Consider the following 19,864-nt stretch of genomic DNA (forward strand, 5'->3'; position numbering starts at 1 on the left):
TTTGCCGTCCTCGACGCCCTGTTTACACACGCGGCACGCTGACAGCGCGCACCCCGCAGGGTGCTGTGAGGCACCGAGCCGCGGCGGGGGAGGGGCCCATTTGTAACGCCGGTCAGCACATTTCCAAGCCCGGCAGAATGATCCATGGGGGTGGTTAGCAGGCCCCAGGAACACAGCAGGGGAAAACAGATAACCCCCTCTCGTGGGTCCCTCCCGGACTCGCCCCCAAGACTTTGCTGGATCCTTGGGTAGCACTTAGAAGCTGCTTCCATTTTGGGTCGGGGGGGTTCAGTCCACTTTTGGAAAGGCGGCTGACAAAGTGCAAAAGCCAAGCTCAGCCCCGTGTCTCCTGGAGTTTGTCAGCTCCGCGACCCTGCCTTCCCAGGTCACCTGTGCCCCTCTCCTCCATCACACACCTGTGGCTCTGGTCGCAGTGAAGCCCCGCCTCAGGCTGCCTGGACCAGGAGCCGGGCACCTGGGACAGGGCCCTGGGCCTCCTCCTTGGCTCACGTTGTATCTTCATGGTCCTAGAAGAGCTCTCACTGCCCTGCCCCGGCCGTAAGGACGTGGCTGGAATTTCCCTGGGTGGCTGTGACACTGACTAGCTGTGTGGCTGACCCCGGCCTGGCTCAGTTCCCTCACCTGTAAAATGGAGATGATGACGACGCTGCATTCCTTATCAAATGCTACAAGGATTAAATCACACCCAGGAAGCCTCCAGCACGTAGGAAGCCGGGTGCATCTGCTGTTAGAACAACTTGTGATTTCAGTCTCTGAGGAGGGCCCCAGCGGATGGGCTGACGCCTTGTCCTGCTTTTCCTGTGACTACTGTTCTAATACTACCATGTCCGCTACGACGGCCCTAATGTCCCCTGCCTGGTGCTGCCGTCCTGTCCGCTCTGTGTGCCAGTCCTCCTGTGTCTCACACTGCTTCGTCTGCTACCCAGCTGTGCAGCAGGACTCTCTCTCCTGTTAATTTATGCAGAACATGGGCAGCTGTGGGCCCCCTTCTTATCCTCAAGTCTCTTTTCCAGGAGTGAGAAGATTCCCTCATTCGTTCACCCCTCATTTATTCACGCTCTCCCTCCGTGCCAGGAACCAGTCTCCGGCTTGGAGGAAATGGTCCAGAGGGCATATCTTCTGCCTGATTTGGGGAGGGGGCAGGAGAACAGGAAACATCACAGGCACACGTGATCTTGATAGGGACCAAGGTTATTAAGACTCGGTAATCAACAGAAATTGACTAGAGGCCAGACAAGAGATCCAGGCAAGGCTTTATTGGGGCCCCTGCTACAGCAGGGAGGAGAGAAAACAAGTAGCAAGCTGCCTTGCTCTTCCCCAAGGTGGGGCGGACTGGTTCCTCTATGGGGTGAGGGTAGAGGTGTGTACAGGGTTCCGGCTGGAAAGGTGGCCGAGGTGCTCTGCCCACCCCCTTGGCGGTGCTGAGTGCAGGGGGCATGCGCAGGACCCTGTTTTTACTCCCGACACCTTGTTTTTGCTCCCAGCCCTTCAGAAGCGGCAGTTGCGTTTTTGGTCTTTTTGTATCTTGTTGTCCATAATTTGCCCTGACTGCGCATGCACACAGTTATTTTCAGTCCCTTATAGTTTCTTTGTATCTGTTGCTCCAGGAGACGTCTGTCCAGGTGCCAGCACTGCAGCAAAGGGTCCCAGGTCCCAGGTCCCAGCCTGTCTCAGACTGGATTTGTTTTGGGCAGCATGAGTTGGTGTGATAAGTAGGAGACGGGCTTGGTGGGGAGGAGCAGAGTGAGCGTGGGTAGTGGGCTGGGAGCTCTCTGGGGTCTGCAAGGGTCCGGCTGATCCTGGGGGCAGACTTGGGGGCGGGATCAGAAGAGTACGGGGGCCAGGCTGGGCTCTGGACTCCATCCTGCCTGTGACAGCAGGACCTGGGGGCCACCTCCCAAGCAATGGGATCCCTCCTCGGGATCCCCTTGGCTGGGGTGAAGCTGGACCCACAGAGCAGGGCCGTTGCCCACAGCACTTTGAATAGGACGAAGAGGCCAGACTGCTCTGGGGTGTGTCTCTATCCGCCAAGCATGTTGTGTGTGGGAGTTTGCCCCTAGATGTTAAACCCTGTTTGTTTTAAAGGAAGTACACTCCGTCTGCTTTTAATTCACACACTTAGTTCATCAAAATATTGTTTTGCAAGAGGTTTTTTTGGTGTCCCGGAAGCCTTTGGAGTTTTTCCCTGCCTCTGCTCTAGGAAGAGTTTCATTCTAGGAAACAGGATTCTGGGCCCTGCTCAGGGCCAGTGGGTCGGGTCATGAGGCCGTGTTTTCTGTTTGTTTCTCCACCAGCAAAATCAGAGGAATGGGCTTTTCCTGGGGGTTCCATGGATGGGTGTACAGTCCTGCGGGGTGGACGTCCAGTGTCCCCTGGACGCAGCAGTGGGAGGTTGTGGGCCGGTGCTGGGGGAGGGGCAGCGGGAATGGCATATGCTGGGACCGTCATTCAGGCAGTTGGGTCCAAATTCACCAGTGCTCCCCAGGGAGCCGGGCTTCTGGAAGTGTTACAGGGCTCAGCCAGTGTTTGTTCACAGCCCTGCCCGCACCGCTTCCTGTGTGTGCTTTGCTTTCTGGGGACCCTCTTAATTGTCATAGGGTCTCAGGAGTTCAGTTGCCCACAGCCTTGTTTGGGAATGCCTGCCCCAGCCAATGGGAAAGGCACTGTGCAGCAATCCAGGGCAGAATTCAGGGAGGTGCTGCAGACTTGCTCTGCTCGGCCCTGACGGTCGGTCAAGGGTGTGGAAGGAGTTTGGGATGAACATAGACACACGACTGTATATAAAATAGATAACCAACGAGGACCTACTGTATAGCACAGGGAACTCTACTCAGTATCTTGTAATAACCTATAGTGGAAGAAAATGTAAAAAAAGAATATATATATATATATACACACACACACACACACGTGTAATTGAATCACTTTGCTGTACACCTGAAACTAATGCAACATTGTACCTCAACTATATTTCAATAAAAAATTTAAAAAGTAGATAAGCAATGCGGATATATTGTATACCATAGAGAAATTATAGCCATTATCTTGTAATAACATTTAAAGGAGTATCATCTGGAAAAACACTGAATCCCTATGCTGTACACCTGAAGCTAATAAAATATTGTAAATCTTCTATACTTCAATAAAAAGAATTAATAACTAAGTAAAATCAATAGATTTAAAAAAACGATAAGCAAGCAAAAAAGGGTGTGGAAGGAATGAGCCCGGGAGCCCTTGTGACTTAAACGGATGCAAGCAAAGGAGAATCGAAGGGAAGAAGATTACCTGCTTGTCAGTCGGCTGATTTAAGGACCAAACAGAAGTCTGCAGGGGCTCAGATTCAGGAGCGAGGAAGGACTGAGGTTCGGGGGCGCGCTCATCACCATAATGTATCGATGAGACTTTGCTTCAGGCAGACTGGAATTCAAAAGCAAAGTCCAGTAATGATACCTGGTTAGGCCTGCGTCATTCAGTAGGGTGACCACGAGCTATGTTGGCTGTCCTGCACTTCATATGGAGCCGATTTGTATTGAGATGCGCTGTCAATGAAATACACGACTGACTTGGAAGGCTTAGTACAGATAAAAGGAAATAAAACATCAGGTTAATGATTTGCATGTTGAAAGGATAATATTTCTGATATACTGGGTCAAGGATATCGTATTATGAAAATTATTACCGGTTTCTTTCTACTTTTTTTTAATGAGGCTACTAGAACATTTAAAGTAACATAGGTGGCCCGCATCACACGTCTGTGAGCCCAGGGCTGTCCCTGACGGGAGGACAGCAGAGGAGACTCGTTTTAGGTAGAGGAGATTTGAAGGGAAAGAACCCTGTTGAGTCATGTATAATCGTCAGGACCATTCTGACAACGGTCTCCAAGGAGTGGTCCTTAGGGGTCTGCTTCAGTGAGGGAATGAAAAGCGTTTGGGTTTTTTGTTATTGTTGTTTTTTGTTTTTATTTATTTTATTTTTGGCTGCCTGGGGTCTCAGTTGCGGCACGTGGGATCTTTCGTTGCGGCACACGGGCTTTTCCCTAGTTGTGGCTCGCGGGCTCCAGGGCACGTGGGCTCTGTAGTTGTGGCGCATGGGCTTAGTTGCCCCACGGCATGTGGGATCTTAGTTCCCTGACCAGGGATCGAACTCGCGTCCCCTGCATTGGAAGGTGGATTCTTAACCACTGGACTGCCAGGGAAGTCCCGAAAAGCATTTGTAACGAGCCGTCCGTGGCAGGAAAGTGAGTGCCGCCCACAGAGCTTGGAGGTGCTTGGAGGCTGTTCTCGCAGCAGATTCCACTGCCTGGTTTGGCATCTCGCTGGCTGGCTTTGGTGGGCTCTGCCTCAGAACACTCCCTGGAGTCGGGGGGTCTTGGCCAGACTGGGGAAGTATCACCAGTGCCTGGTGGGGACAAGATGCTGTGGCCTGCTTGAGATCCACAGCAGAGTGACCCCAGGCTCTCTTGGTGCTCTCGGGAGGGTGGGAGCCAAGGCCAAAGCACAGACTGGGGGGATCTTTTGCTGGAGCTCTGTAGGAAAGAGCAGATGCTGGGAGGGAAACAGAGTGGCAGGTGACACCCCGGGGACCCATGGGGAACAGGCAGAGGAGTGGCATAGGCGTCCTCCTGAAAGGGCTCAATGCCCTTGTGACAAATGGGCTTTTCAGACAATGACAGGACAGCATCGAAGCTGCCAGCTGACGGGGCTGCTGGTGCAAGCCGGCAGGTGAGTCAAGGACACGTCTCAGCAGGTGAGCCCGTGCAGCGTGGGGTCCACACTGGGAAGCTTGCATCTGTCCCGGGCCGCCCGGCCTCTGGAGCAGGTGGAAGGGGCACGGGGACAGGTCACTCTTCTCTAGGCCCCGGGCTGGACTCGTGCTTTCTGCAAGGCTCCTTAGAGGGCTGCAGGGGACACCTTTGGAGCCATAGTCCCCTGGGTCTCAAATCTATTGTAGATTTTGGGGTTCTGCATACTGTCTTCTTTGGGACAGGTTCTGTGGCCAAGACAGTTTTCAAATTTAATCAGGCTTGACCTTCTCCAATGTTTCTTTTGGTCTTAAGAGTCTGTAATGTGGGGACCCACTCTGCGCCTGGCCTGCACAGGCTCTGACATGTTAGCTGGTCTCTGCTTCATGCCCGCCTCTGACCTTGGTCCTGTCACCACCACCATTTTACAGATGAGGAGACCAAGGCACCGGAAGGTTACGTGCATCAGCGGTGGGGCCGCTGGGCCGGGGCGTCAGCTGCAGCCTCACTGCTGTTCACCACAACCCCGAGGCCTCTGGCGCAGGTCCTGTTGGCCTCCTGTGGCCTGTTTCCCTCATCTTACCACCGCCCTCTGCGGGTGTCTCGGTCAGCACAGGCTGTGTAACAAGAACACCAGAGATTGGTGGGGGGCTTAAACACCTGACATTTATTGCTCACAGTTCTGGAGGCTGGGAAGTCCGAGGTCAAGGCACCAGCAGATTCAGTGTCTGGTGACATCCCACTACCTGACTTATAAATGCCCACGTCCCACTGTGTCCTCACACAGTGGAAGGGGACACGGGTGTCCCTTTTATAAGAGCACTAATCCCATCATGAGGGCTCCACCCCCATGACCTCATCACCTCCCAAAGGCCCCGCCTCCAAATACCATCATATCAGGCATTAGGATTTCAACATAAGAATTTAGGGTTGATGAAAACATTCAGTCTGTAGTGGAGAGAGACAGGTCCCAGGACTGCCAGGGCTCCCTTGTGGTGCGGGCCACGTGGCATTTGTGTCTGGCCTCTCCCCGGGGAGCCTGGTCCAGCCGTGGACCATGCATGCCTCTCTGCCTGCCCACCCCGCCCTCCAGACCAGCCTCAGGGCCCTCCCACCGTGGAGTGGCTCGTGCTGGCCCAGCCCAGCTATTTTGTCCTATTTTGTCAAGCAGCACCTTGGAAAGGCCAGCCTGTGGCTGTGGTGCGGGCCCAGCCGCCACCCTGGTCCTGCCAAGCCCTGTGTGGGCCTGGGCCTCCGCCCACCGGACACCCACCAGCTTGTAGTGTTGGAATTTCCTGTCTGACATTAATTTCCCCCCACTATTTTTCCCCCCAAAGTGAGACAAAAACTCTTTAATTGCATGCTCTGGAGTGCCAGTCAGGATATTATTATTCTTATTAAGTGCTTCCCGTGGGGCAGTGCCCAGGCATGGGGAGGGCTCTGGATGCAGCCTGTCCCGGGGCTTATTACTGGGGATAATAGTGCCATTTGCATAAGGCCTGGCCACTGGGAAGGAAGCTGTCCCTGGACTTGTCTGCACTGTCCTGCCTCCCAGCTCTGATGCTTCAGCCATTACTTGGTTCCCACGGGGAGAGGCCTTGGCCATCTAAGTCCACACGTCTGAAGGGCTGGCCTTTGAAACTGTCCAAGTTTGAAAGTGGACTGAGAACCCCCAGTGAAGGGAGGTGTGCACGGGGGCCGTCCACATGGTTTCTTCAGCCCTGCGTGCACCTTCGTTCTTATACTTGGAAAAGCACAGTCCCTGGGTTGCATTCCTCGTGAGCCTCCGGCCATATGCAGAAGCCCTGGTAAATGGGGCAGCGCGGTGGTCCCCGGGGTCCAGATGTCACGCCCAGGGCCGTCTCTCTCATCAACCATGTCGAGTTTCTACAGCTGCAAACGCTCTCCAGCCAGGACGATGCATAGTAGGCAGAAACATGAGAAGTAATCCCTTACTTAACTGGTGCCAGTGGGAATTGTGGGGCTACAGCGCTAAAACGGATAATCTAGGCCGATCGTTTTCCAAGGGTGGTCCCTGGCAAGCTTGGCCAGAATCGCCTGGGCACCTTTTATAAATGAAGATGCTCAGGCCTGCCCCAGGCCCACGGAGGGCGCAACTCTGGGGGTGGGGCCCAGCCATGGTGTTTTAACAAAGCCTGCAGGTGATTCTCAGGTCTGAAAAGCACTGATGTCAGCGCCTAGCAGGTGCATCATAGGTGTGCCTCTTGTTATGTGTATCGCATCCTTGAATCCCTGAGAGGGTCCCAGAGAGAGGCATCCCTCATCCTGAATATACGGCAGAGGCCACGGGTTTGGGCCAGCATCCACACTGCACACAGCTCCGTGCCAGGGCACTAGTGAGTGCTCTGGACTCTGTCCACACTGCCTCCCAGCCTGAAGGACCCAGCATCCTCTCCAGCTCTCCCAGTCCTGGCCCCTTGAGGGCCCAGCTGCAAAGCCACCTCCTCCAGGGAGCCTTCCCGGACGCTCTGGGTCCCACGGAAATGGCCCTTCCCTGACTCTGAGGCTGTTCTGACAGCTGTGCCCGTGGACCCCGCTGAAGCCCACAGGGCCAGGCTCTCCAGCTTTGCAGACGGCCTCCACCGAGGTGCCCGGTGCACTACCTATGGGCAGGAATGCTGTTCCTCGCTCTCTGGAGCTTCCAGGGCCCTCGAGCAGGGTCCCCCTATTTGGACAGAGTAGGGGAAGCCGTTGCGCCATGGGAGTGACTTTCGCCCTCCCGGCTGTGATGGGCCAGAGTTGAGAGCTCCACGCTGGGTGGTGGGCAGCTCCACTCTGGATACCCGAGAAAGCTGAGGAGCTGGACTCGTGCGGCCTGCAGCCTGTGCAAGTCAAAGCCATTCTAGAGGGGTCACGTGTCCGACCTTCATCGTGTCCCTGGGTCAGACCTGCGTGCTGAGGGAGGGAGCATTCAGTCTCTTCTTTGGAGCTGGTGCCGTCATCTCTGGAATCTTCTGGGAAGGCGTGAGCGCCGCCTCCCCCAAGGCGTGGTCCTGGGATCTCCACAGGGATGGGAGGGCGTGTGGGATTCCAGAGGAGCCCAGCTTCAACGGCTGAAACGTCGACCTTAGCTGTGCACAGGCCACGAGCTAGTGTCCAGTAACCACTCGAGGGCTGGTGGACCTTCCGGGTTCACTGGGGCACAAAGTAAAGGTGCGGATCGCCATCCCTTCCCTACACCATCAGTGCTTTTTCTTTGCCAAGCATCTTCACCTTCTCGTTCCCTGAAGAGTTAAGGAGTTTAACTGACCAAGCTGGGCATTCAGGGTGGAATGGAGACCTTCTCTCTGTTGGGAGAGCCCTCCCCAGAGGTGCACTTGTCCAGACCGCCGATTCCCCCCTCGCTTCCGGGAGGGGAGAGCGGGGTTTGATGCCAGGCAACTGGATCATCGGAACCGCCGCCCGCCAGCACAGGGGAGCCATCCCCCGCCTGGGACCGCTCGGCCTCGCGCTTCTTTGGCCACTGCCTTTCCCAGGAGCGGAGTGGCTGCTACAGCACGGGAAGATGTGGCTGAAGGCACATGAGGAAGGGATGGATGCGATTCTCCAAAGCTGCCTTTTAAACAAAATGCACAGTGCTGTTCATTGGAGCCGTCTGGCCACCTGCGAATTCCCTCCGGTGTTTGTTTCATCTAGGGCAGCACGGCACAGGTTCTAGGGGATGAACGGCGGGGACCCCTGGAGTCTGCAGCAGCCGGCCTGAGCTTCCTGCCAGTGAGCCGTGTGGGAATGGGGTGGCTTCAGCAGGGATAAAATCGTAGAAGAATGTTCCCGCAGTGCCCCGAAGCCCATGTAACGCCACATGGCTGCAACGCCACAGTTCCCGTCGCGGGCACGTTCAGCAGTGGGCAGCGCATCTGAGATCCAGCTGGATGCATCTCGGGGTCTCTTACCCCAAGAATCAGAGAAAAGGTCCCGCCATGACGCTTGTTCACCTCTCCTGAGATTCACAGTGATGGGGAAGGGGGCTCCCACTTGCCGAGCTCCTGCTCTGTGCAGACACTGTCACAGGCTGCTCAAGAGTTGGGTGTGTGTCGTCCCATTTTACAGATGAAGACTGAGGCTCGGAGCCCTTGTCCCTTGCTAGCAAATGACAAAACTGGGGCTCACACCCAGGTCTGTCTGGATTTATGGCTCACGTGCTTTCTGCTCCTATCCCAAGCTCCTTAGGCCGTGGAGATAGGTCATCCCCTTAGGACTGTCCTCTGACTGATGGGCAACTCAGGGGTAAGGCGGATTTCAGTCAGCTGTCAAGTTCACTATGCTTGACTTCAAGCTTTCTCCTTCTCCTCCACACTAGCCCCTTCTCCAAAGATACAGATGTTTCTTGCTGCCTGGGTCCTTCGGTTAGGGGGAAGTGACCTGGTAAGTCATCTGTGAATTTTTCACATTAGTGTGTATTTGTGACTTTCCCAAGGTCCATTTGCTTTTAAGAAAAAGAGTGAAACAATTGCACTGGTTATTTCTTAAGATGCAAGGAATTATAGAGGACAAGAACATGATCAATTAGTCATGAAAGGGGAGTCCCAAGCAGAAATGGGGGGCCAAGAAGCCCTTTCCTGGTCCCCAGAGCCATGCCTCCATCTCAGCTTCTCAGAGGCCACCGGCACCCAGCAGATTGTCCCTGACGCAGCCCCAGCCTCCTGCACAGCCACGCCAGGACATGGTCGGCTGCCCGAGAAGGACGGGGATCGGTGCCCTGGCCTGGCCCCTGGCCTCCTGCCCAGGGCCCCACGGGCTGCGCTCAGATGGGTTTGTGCCTCATTGTAACTCAGCCCTGTATCAGGCCAGGACCAGGCCTCCTTCTAGAGACTCCCGCCGGAACCTCCCTTGGTCAGTGCCAGGGCTGGACAACTCTTCTCGCAGACACCCATCTCTTCCCTGGTCCCAGGCCTGGAGCCCGTGTGCTCTGAGCTCATTCCCTGCTATGGTCTTTTTTTGGGGGCTGCGTTGGGTCTTAGTTGTGGCACGCGGGATCTTTGTTGTGGCATGAGGGCTCCTCATTGCAGCATGCGGACTTCTTTCTAGTTGCGGCATGCAGGCTCAGTAGTTGTGGCTCGCGGGCTCTGTAGTTGCAGCACGAGGGCTCCAGAGCACATGGGCCCTGTAGTTGTGGTGCATGGGCTTTCTAGCTGTGGCCCGAGTGCTCGGTAGTTGCAGCGCTCGGGCTTAGATGCCCTGTGGCATGTGGGATCTTAGTTCCCTGACTAGGAATCGAACCCCCGTCCCCTGCATTGGAAGGCGGATTCTTAACCGCTGGACCTCCAGGGAAGTCCCCTTGCTGTAGTCTTGATGGGAATGGCCCATGCTGATCTCTAGGGACTGGACAGCCCAGAGGGCTGGGGCGCCCCCGACACGTCCCAGGAGATGGCTGCTTCCCCCGGGCTGGCCCCTCTGGCTACGTCTCCAGCCCAGTCCTCAGGGCAGCGTCTCCACATTGCAGCGACACGTGACTTCATCCAAGGAGAATTCCTCCAGCTGCTGCCCTGGCTGCCTGGTCGTGTTTCGATGACCCGGTTTTCCTGATTCTTTGTCGGAACCCTCTGCTGACACTCCCACCCCCACCCCATCCCGTCCGGCCGTAAGTCGCCCGAGTCGTCATTAACGGGGCATCCACTAGAGCCAGGCTTCCAGGGGAAGGTCCCCCTTGTCCCCTTTCAGTGTCCTGCTTACTCACACAGCGAGATCCTTATACCAAGGACACTCCCCACACAAACGTGCCCTCACCCCTGGGACCACCAGCCAAGGAGCATTTAGCATGTAAACCTTAGTGCAGAAAAATCCTGGGGTTTAAAAAAAAAAAGCCATCACGCCACCATCGTCAGCTTCTTAAACTGTTGGTCTTTCTGTGTAGGATCAAAACCAAATGTGCATTTTTTTCAGAGGGGGCAGGGAGATCCATAGAAAATTCCCATCTTAGAGTTTCTTCTTCAGAAACTTAAAAAGAGAGCCATTTCTTTGAAATGGCATATGGTGTGTGTGTGTGTGTGTGTGTGTGTTCCCCCCATCATGCTGGAAGGACATGATTTAGTTTGGATTTTTTTTTAACTTAAAAAAAGAGCCCACAATGAAAACAGTGTGTGGACGGTCGCATTCAATATGTTTCTGGAAGGCCGCCTTGTTCTTTACGTTCATCTTCATTAAGTTCCTTGGGTGCTGCTGACAGCCTCTGGATGGCGTGCTGTCTCGTGGAAGGTCCAAAGTGGGACCTCCTCCTCCTCGGCCTGCCCGACCGGCTCTGGGCAGAGCATTCCCTGCTGAATGTTTCCATCAGGGCCGTGGGGGCCGGCAGGGGTCCATGCTGGTCTGAGAGGGTCCTGAGTCCTCAGATTAGCCAGCGTCAACCTTCATCCCTCAGTTTACCTGTGGTGCAAAGCTGGTCCCAGAGACGGTTGGTGGATGTACAGGTGGGCTTAGGTGATGGGGCCAGGGGCTGAGCGGATTCAGCAGGGCCACTAGCTCAGTGAGTTGTACAGAGAGGACCATAAAGAGGAAACAGTGCCCAGTGCGTGCCCCCTGCCCCGCCCCCCACCCCCCACCCCGTGACCTGCTCAGGATCCATCCTAAAGCCTCACTGAGTCACCAGCTGGGACAAGCATGGCTCTCCCCCGGGGGGAGCGGGTGACCTTTCACAAACAGCTGGATCTGGTAGGAAGGAGCATGGAGCTCATCTAATCCCCGTTGTACGGAAGGGTAGCGTGAGACCCAGACAGGGCACATAATGTTCTCAAAGTCCCAGGGCCGCCTAGTGGCAGGGCTATTCTGGGATTCCTGGCTACCGCCTGCCCGGCCTCCCTCAGCCTGACTCTATTCATGCGGCCTTTTGAAAAGTTTCATCAGAGCACGTGACTCCCTACCCAGGACCCCCCGGGGGCCTCCCAAATCTCCCAGAAAATAATCCCCAAGTCTTTCCCAAAGTCTGTCTGCCCGGGCTTATAGGACCTCCTAGCTCCATTCCTCTGTTCCAGCCCAGGTGGCCTTGTGCTGAAATCACCAAGCTCTTTCCCCCCACCAGGCTCTGGGCCTTTGCGCTGGCCTCCCTCCACCAGGCGCACCCTCTCTCTCGGAGAGCCCTGACTTCTCCAGCGTCGCCCGAGCCCCCTCTGTTCCCCTGCCCGACTCAGTTTCCTTCTCACTCTCAGCGCCCTGATGTGAGGGTATTAATGTATTTCTGGTTTGCTCCTGTCCCCTCTTCCGGGCAATGTCTACAGCTCTGTGGCGGCGGCAGCGCGGCAGCTTTGTGACGCCCCCGCCAGGAGCTGGAGCAGTGTTACTACACAGCAAGCACTTGATACAGGCGGATGAGTGAACGAATGAATGAATGGCTGTTCCTACAGTGACTGTGCCCAGATGTAGCCCCCGCTGACGTGAATGGTCTGGGTGGTTCTCTGAGGTGGGCAGAGGGGTCCGGACAGCGGGTCCCCGGGTTGGACTCTGGCCGATGGGAGGCGTGGCGCTCCATCCTGGCCCAACACTGGGAGCTGCTGGGTGGGAAGTGAGCACTCAGAGGCCCTATTTGCTGAGGGCCAGCGTTGTGCCGGCGCTGTGCTCCAGGAAAGCACACGGGGCTGAGTGCAGAGAGACGGTGAAACCAGCGGTCACCAACGGCCTGATGGTGGCTCACGTAGAGGTACAGACATGCCACTCTGATCCTCGATGTTCTTTCCTGAAAAATGGGGATAAAGACAGGGTTAGTGGTCAAACTAAACGAGATGCTATAAGCAAAGCCCCATGAGGCAGCTGACGTCACTAAGGATGAGCACCTGAGGCACGTCCCCTCCTGACCCAGCTGGGGACTGCCACACTCCAGCTGCTGGCCAACCCGACACGTGCCTGCCCGGATGGGAGGAACCACTGACACAAGTTCCCAGGCCCGTCCTGAGGATCCCAAGCGGGTGAGGGTGGGGCGCGGGCGTGTGGCCAGAGCCCCTGCTGCCTGCTCCTTCCCTGGGTGTCAGCCATCCTGGGAGCAGCAGGGCCGGGGGAAGTCCTGCCCTGCGTCCCTGACTTGAGAAAGAGGAAGCCATTGCCTCCATAACCCCACAGGCTGCACCCCAGGACCTGGTAGAAAGGAGGGAGCAGCCCCAGCTGCAGCAGGACCCTGCAGGCGGCTGTCCCTTATGCCTCTGCTGGGAGGCCCCAGGCTCCTCCTCCCCAACCTCTCGTGTGCGCGCACACACACACGCACAGCCTGGTCTTGTGCAGCAGCCAGGTGACCTCGGTGCCATGTCCGCTTCATGTTTGCCAGGTCAGCTACCATGAGCGCTTCATTCCTGGGCATTTTATTGCTCTTTAGACCTGGATGAACTTGCATTACTTCTGAGAAGAGCACTGCTATAGCTGGTGGGGCAGAGGGGAAGGTCTGGGCTCTTGTGGCCTCAGGGGACCCCCTTCAACTTCTGCAGTTTCGAGATCGGGGGAAAGGAGCATCCCAGGGCGCTGGAGAACGGTCGGTGGAAAGACTAGGAATTCTGGGGTGAGTGCAGCCTGAGCTTGCAGTGAAGACCCAGGAGTTGCTGTTTGCAAGCACTGAGAGCAGGGCCCAGTGCTGTATGAGCGCTTGTTAAATGTGACACATAAGCAAGGTCGGGACAGAAAGACCCCGGGATCACCCTTGCACTCAGGGAGCCCCGGAGTGTTCGCTGGGGTGGTATAGAGGGAAAAGCCCATGCCCAGCCATCCAGGGCCTTGGATTCCCCTCCTGGCTCTGTTGTCTTTCAGCCCCATGACTTTGGGCTGAAATCACCCTTGGCCTCCATTTCCTCATCTGTGAAATGGGCACAGTAACACCTACCCTGGCTGCCTCAGGGGGCTTTCGGATATGCAGGGAAACAGAAATAGACAAAAGCAAACCACGTTTATTTTGTTAACAATACTGTAATCTGGTCTGCCTGGCTGCATTTTTAAAAAAAAAACAGAAACAAAAAAAACATAAAGGCTCTTCCCTGCAGGTCTGGGGAGGTGAGTACTGCTTCCCTGCTGACTCCCCTGGGGATTTGGGGAAGCCCAGTTTGTCTCCCAGGCTGTAAGCAGGCGAGCGGGCCCTCCGCCCTCCCCAGGGTCTGCAGGGAGCAGAGGGTGACTTGTCCCCTGCCCCACAGCCAGTAAATGGTGTAATCACGGTTTGATTATGGACTGCGGGGCTCCAAACATTAGTAATAATTGTCATCATCAGCAGTAACACGTACAGAGTGCTTCTTATGTGCACAAGCACCTCTCGGCAGGAACGTTTTATCTTCAGGGCAACCCTAAGAGTAGTGGGTGTTCCTTGTTTCTGGATGGACACAGGGAGATGCAGAGGTAACGGAGTTTGCCTGAAGCCAGGCAGCTGGTGCGCAGCAGCTTTGCTCCAGGTCTGTGACTCCCAGAGGGTGGCCGGTCCTCCTGTCACCGTTTTCAGAGTCACAGCTGCACGCCCAGCCTCACCTCCTCAGAGGACACGGGCCTAAGGGGAGAAGAGGGTGGTCATTCCCACAATCACCAGCCCCGGAAGGGAGCGCCAGACTGCAGGGATGGGGCAACGCACCAGTGTCAGGTTTCCTCGGAGCCCAAGATTTGTGGAGTCTGGGTTTGGCAAGTTGATTTAATCAGAGTGAGAGGATTTGCTTTCTTTATTCCCAGTCACCGTGGAGGGTGTCGGGATTGTGGAATTAGGAAGATAAAATTGAATATGTAAAAATTAAGGTTAAACATCAGGAAGAAGGTTTCCTCTTGTTAAAAATTCATAAGCGATGAACCCAAGTGTCCATTGGCAGGTGAATGGATAACCCAAATGCGGTATATCTATACAATGAATATTATTCAGCCTTAAAAAAGGAAATTCTACTACTCAGCCATAAAAAAGAATGAAATAATGCCCTTTGCAGCGTTATGGATGGACCTAGAGATTATCATACTAAGTGAAGTAAGTCAGACAGAGAAAGACAAGTATCATATGATATCACTTATATGTGGAATCTAAAATACGATATAAATGAACTTAGCTATGAAACAGAAACAGACTCACAGACATAGAGAAGAGACTGGTGGTTGCCAAGGGGGTGGGGTGTGGGGCAAGGATGGATTGGGAGTTTGGGATTAGCAGATACAAACTGTTATATATAGGATGGATAACCAACAAGGTCCTACTGTATAGCACAGGGAGCTATATTCAATATCCTGTGATAAACTATAATGGAAAAGAATAGGAAAAATAATATATATATATGTATAACTGAATCACTTTGCCGTACAGCAGAAACTAACACAATTGTAAATCAACTGTACTTCAATAAAAATATATTAAAAAAAAAAAAAGGAAATTCGGACACATGCCACAGTGGATGAACCCTGGGGACGTGAAGTGAAATCAGCCAGCCACAAGACAAGAGATACTGTGTGATTCCACTCATACTAGGTTCCCAGAGTAGTCAAATCCATAGAGACAGAAAGGAGAGTGGTGGTCGCCAGGGGCCAGGGGAGGGGGAGAGGGAGTTGGTGTTTAATGGGGACAGTTTCAGTTGGGGATGATGGAAAGAGTTCTGGGGATGCATGGTGGTAGCACACTCAATTGTACACTTAACCACGGTTTAAAATGGTAAATTTTATATGTATTTTACCACAATAAAAAAGGAATTCGTAGTGCTTACAATACCAGGATCTGCTTGCACAGACACAGTCGGCAGCATTATCTGTGTGCATTTATCACCATAGGCCTGGCAGTCAGCTGACCTGTGTGCGTGGAAAACGAACCCACCAGATTTCTTTAACCTCTTGAGTAATTCAGACTCAACGCTCAGCCTCACTGGCCTGTGGCCCTCAGCCTGGGCGAGAGCTGACTGAGAAATCTTAGCCCTTTTCCCCGTGTAACTACTTTTTAAAGAGCCTTGTTTTCCTAAGGCCTATAATTATGCTTGCCTCCAGGGTACCCAGGAATTTTTTTTTTTTTTTAATTAGCAAAGAGCATCCCACAAGTATCATGATTTGCGGAGGACAGGCCAAGTGCAGACAGGAGGCCGACGCACTCTGGCAACCAGGTCTCACGTGTCAGCGTCGGCATGCCGGGGGCCAGCGCACTTGGGGTCCGTAATGCATATTGAGAGCTGGAGCATTCACAGACCCACAGAGGTGTCCACCGTGGGCTGCCCACAGGACGGGGCTCGGTGGCACTTGGCCTGCCTGAGGCTGGCCACAGCCGGGAGCTGGCCCTGCCTCCACAGACAGTTCTAGGTCAGTGTCTCCAGCGTGGGGGACCGCAGCGTCCGGAGGCCGTGCCCCGGGGCTGCGGGCGCCACACCCGGCCAAGGCCAGGATGGGCAGAAGCCTCTGTCAGCTCTGTCAGCCCTGATTTGCGGCCAAGTCTGTCATCTCCCCGAGTTCAAAGAGCGCTTAGCTGCTTGTCTTTGTCAAGAGCGCAGTTGGGGGTCTTTTATGTGAAGGATGTAGGGTTCCCGGGCTGACTTTGATTATTTATTCATCCCCCTTTGTGGGTGTGTGATAGCCAGGCACCCCGGAGCCCCCCTGTCCTGAGCGCTGCTGCTCTGAAATTCATTGAGCTTTAAAGCCCTTTGAAAAGTGCTTTTCGAGGGAGGGGAAAAGTTTTTGAAGTCCTGTTTCTCTCTCCCCTCCACAGTGCCGACACATCTCCTGCCACCGTTCCACGCCCCCTTCCCGATTGACATGCGACACCAGGAGGGAAGGTACCATTACGAGCCTCACGCTGTCCACGGTGTGCACGGGTAAGTTCCGCCCGCCGCCCCTGCCTCCGTCCACCTCTGTCACCCCGGCCTGCGCTGACCCGTGTGAAGGGGGACTGTGGGGTGTGAACCCCAGCTCCCCTCTGGTTACCTGAGCAGGAAGCGCACCCATCTCCCACATCACGGCTTCCAAGGATGCAGGGGGTCCTGGTGTGTCCACAAGCGCCCTGAGGCTCTTCCCCCATCCCGGCAGTGGGGACGCCCTGCAGACCAAAGTCCCCATATAAGTACTGTGACTTTGGATTGACGTTGTCCCAACATAATCATTCATAGTGCCCCCCCCCTTTCATGCGCTCAAGTATCCCAGTTTGGACAGTGAATTACAGGGTAACCCTACTGATAAGGATAAGCTCAAGGTTATTCTTTGGGGCCTCTCCTACTCCCTGCTTTAAGACCCCCCAGTGAAGGCGTGTGTCCCCTGTGTGTCTCTCTCTAGACCTGTCCCTGCCCCTCTTCACTCCCACCCAGGGTCTCGGAGCCCATAGCTGATGTCACTTTTCTTGGTCTTTATGACTCCAAGATCCCTTGCTACCTCATCCATTTTGCTTCCAGGAGAGAGGCTGAATCCTTCACCCCACCCCCGGTATCTCCACTGCGCCCCACACCTGCCTCTTGACCCAGACACCCGACCTGTCCACACCAAGCTGCCGTTATGGTTCTAGCCCACCTGGACCTGGGTCTCAGCCTCTACTGCCCAACCTGCCTGGAACGGCCCCTCCTCCTGACCACCTCCTCCAGAGTCCCGAAGCCTCAGCTCAGTGGCCACCTCCTCCTGGGAGCCCACCCTGAGTGGGGGTCCTTCCCTGGATTCCTGCCACACTGTAGCATTGGAATGAGGTGTCTTCACATTCTGTCCAGTGGGCTCTGAGCTTTGCTCTGAGAGCCATCGACACCCTCCATGCATTCCACCCATTGAAGACAGACCCTGCTCCCTCTCCCAGCTCCTGCTGGAATAAAGTCAGTCAAAACTCACTGAGACCCCACTGTATTCAAAGCCCTGTGCCTGAGAGGGGGGCAGGTGACTCCTGTTTTGGGGCACCCGCTGCTCACCCCAGACAAAGCAAATCTGGGACTTCTGTGTGCTTTTTCAAGATGTCTTGTATGTTGCAATAATCTCAGACATATAAAAAAGTTGCAAAAATAGTGCAAAGATTTCCCGTATACCCTCACCCGGTTCCTCAAACGTTCACTTCTTACATAACCAAAGACTGGTCCAGTGCTATTAACTAACTCATAAATCTTATCTAAATTTGGTCAGTTGCCTGTGGATGTCCTTTTTTTCCATGTTCAGGATTTAGCCCTTGCATTTAGTTGTCATAACTCCTTCGTCATCTTTAATCCAGGACATGGCTCAGTCTCTCTTGCCTTTCATGACCTTGACACTTTTTTTTCTTTTCCATTATGGTTTATCACAGGATATTGAATATAGTTCCCTGTGCTATACAGTAGGACCTTGTTGTTTATCCATTCTCTAGATACTAGTTTGCATCTGCTAACCCCAAACTCCCACTCCATCCTTCCCCACCCCCTCCCCTTTGGCAACCACAAGTCTGTTCTCTGTCTGTGAGTCTGTTTCTGTGTCATAGATAAGTTCATTTGTGTCGTATTTTAGATTCCACATATAAGTGATATCATATGGTGTTTGTCTTTCTCTGTTTGACTTACTTCACTCAGTATGACGATCTCTTGGTCCATCCGTGTTGCTGCAAATGGCACTATTTCATTCTTTTTTATGGCTGAGTAATATTCCATTGTATGTATGTATCACATCTTCTTTATCCATTCATCTGTTGATGGATACTTAGGTTGCTTCCATGTCTCGGCTGTTGTAACCAGTGCTGCTATGAACATTGGGGTGCATATTAGAGTTTTGTCCGGATATATGCCCAGGAGTGGGATTGCTGGATCATATGGCAACTCTGTTTTCAGTTTTTTGAGGAACCGCCATGCTGTCCTTTGAAGTGGCTGCACAAATTTACATATGACGTTGACACTTGAAGAGGAAAGGCCAGTTACTGTATAAAATGTCCTCGATTTGGGTTTGCCTGGTGTTGCCTCCTGATAAATTCAGATGATGCATTGGGGGGATACTCCCATAGAAGTGGTGCTGTGCCCTCCTAGTGCTTCGTGTTGGGGCCCATGACGACCATACTTCTCATCCCTGGAGATGGCTAACTTTGATCGTTTGCTTACGGTGACGTCTGCTGGGTTTCTCCACTTTAAAGTTCATCCCTTTGTAATTACAAGTCCCTTGTGGGACAATACTTGGGTAATATGTAAATTCCTATTTCTCATATTTTCACCCACTCACTTGAACATCCATTGATGATTCTTGCCAAAAAACAGTAACGTCTAGTATTTGCTAAATGGTAATTTTTCTATTTCCATGATTCCTTCCACATTTATCAATTGGAATTCTACTGTAGGAAGAGCTGTCCCTTCTCCCCCATTTCTCTGTTTATTTGATCATTTATCTGTGTCAAATCAAGGTGTGGATATTTGTCCTCTTCTGTGAGTTATACTCTATTGCTGTCACTATTTATTGTGTTGTTCAAACTGTCCCAGATTTGTGCGTTGGGAGTCCCTTCAAGTTGTCCCCTGTGTCATGTTGGGATCTTTGCGTTTTATTTTGGTGCATGTAGCTGGTTCTCACTTGACTAGGGCCTGCTGCTGATAGGCCTGTGTCCCCCTGGTGGACGGTGGGGCCGTTTCAGCCCTCTGCCCACCTCCCACGCTTCTCCAGCTGCAGGTGGCTGAGACCACAGCTCAGGCGGCTTCTGGAAGGTGCGTACCCTTAGAGCTGGTGGATCACCCCAAAATTGCTCAGTTGGTGGCATCTGAGAATCCTATGACTATCAAGGGAGCTGAGTCCCTTTCCAGGAGGGGGTTGGAGTGGCCGATTTTCTGCTCGAGAACTGTTTGGCTGGTTCCGTGACACAGATCCTGGGCACGGCAGGCCTGCAGCGAAGTGCTCCCCGCGAGGGGCCCTGTGCTGGTCAGAGACATGCGCACTGCTGAGAGCTCCCTGGGGGGCGTGCAGGCAGGTGTGCGTCCCTGCAGGGCAGCATCCTGGCTCCCATGTCCCCACATACCTAGGGGCAACGACAGAGATGTAAGAAGGCGTCACCATTGACGACTGCCGTTTCTCGAAATAACTCTGACCTTGTGGACAGACTCTGCTGTAAACACTTCCTGTGTTCCTCTTACTTAATCCTCTCAACCCTAAAAGATGTGCATTTCATGTCAGCCCCATGTTACAGATGAAGGAACTGAGGCAGCACAGAGAGGTTAAATAATTCATCCTTAGGGCCTCCACTGAGGGAGTGAGAGAGTTTGAAATCTAATT

At 53.8% G+C, this 19,864-nt stretch overlaps 1 protein-coding gene across 5 annotated transcripts in view; it reads left to right on the forward strand.

Annotated features, from left to right (window-relative positions):
- Positions 1-19,864, forward strand: part of GLI2 (GLI family zinc finger 2) — a 248,215-nt gene that overhangs the window by 167,713 nt on the left and 60,638 nt on the right. For all 5 annotated transcript variants that reach the window (XM_057551563.1, XM_057551566.1, XM_057551564.1 and 2 more), the window contains one exon: positions 16,395-16,500. In XM_057551563.1, coding sequence (XP_057407546.1) covers positions 16,395-16,500 — 106 coding nt within the window. The remainder of the gene's footprint in view (positions 1-16,394; positions 16,501-19,864) is intronic.

This window comes from Balaenoptera acutorostrata, chromosome 8, assembly GCF_949987535.1.
Source record: "Balaenoptera acutorostrata chromosome 8, mBalAcu1.1, whole genome shotgun sequence".
NCBI lineage: Eukaryota > Metazoa > Chordata > Mammalia > Artiodactyla > Balaenopteridae > Balaenoptera > Balaenoptera acutorostrata.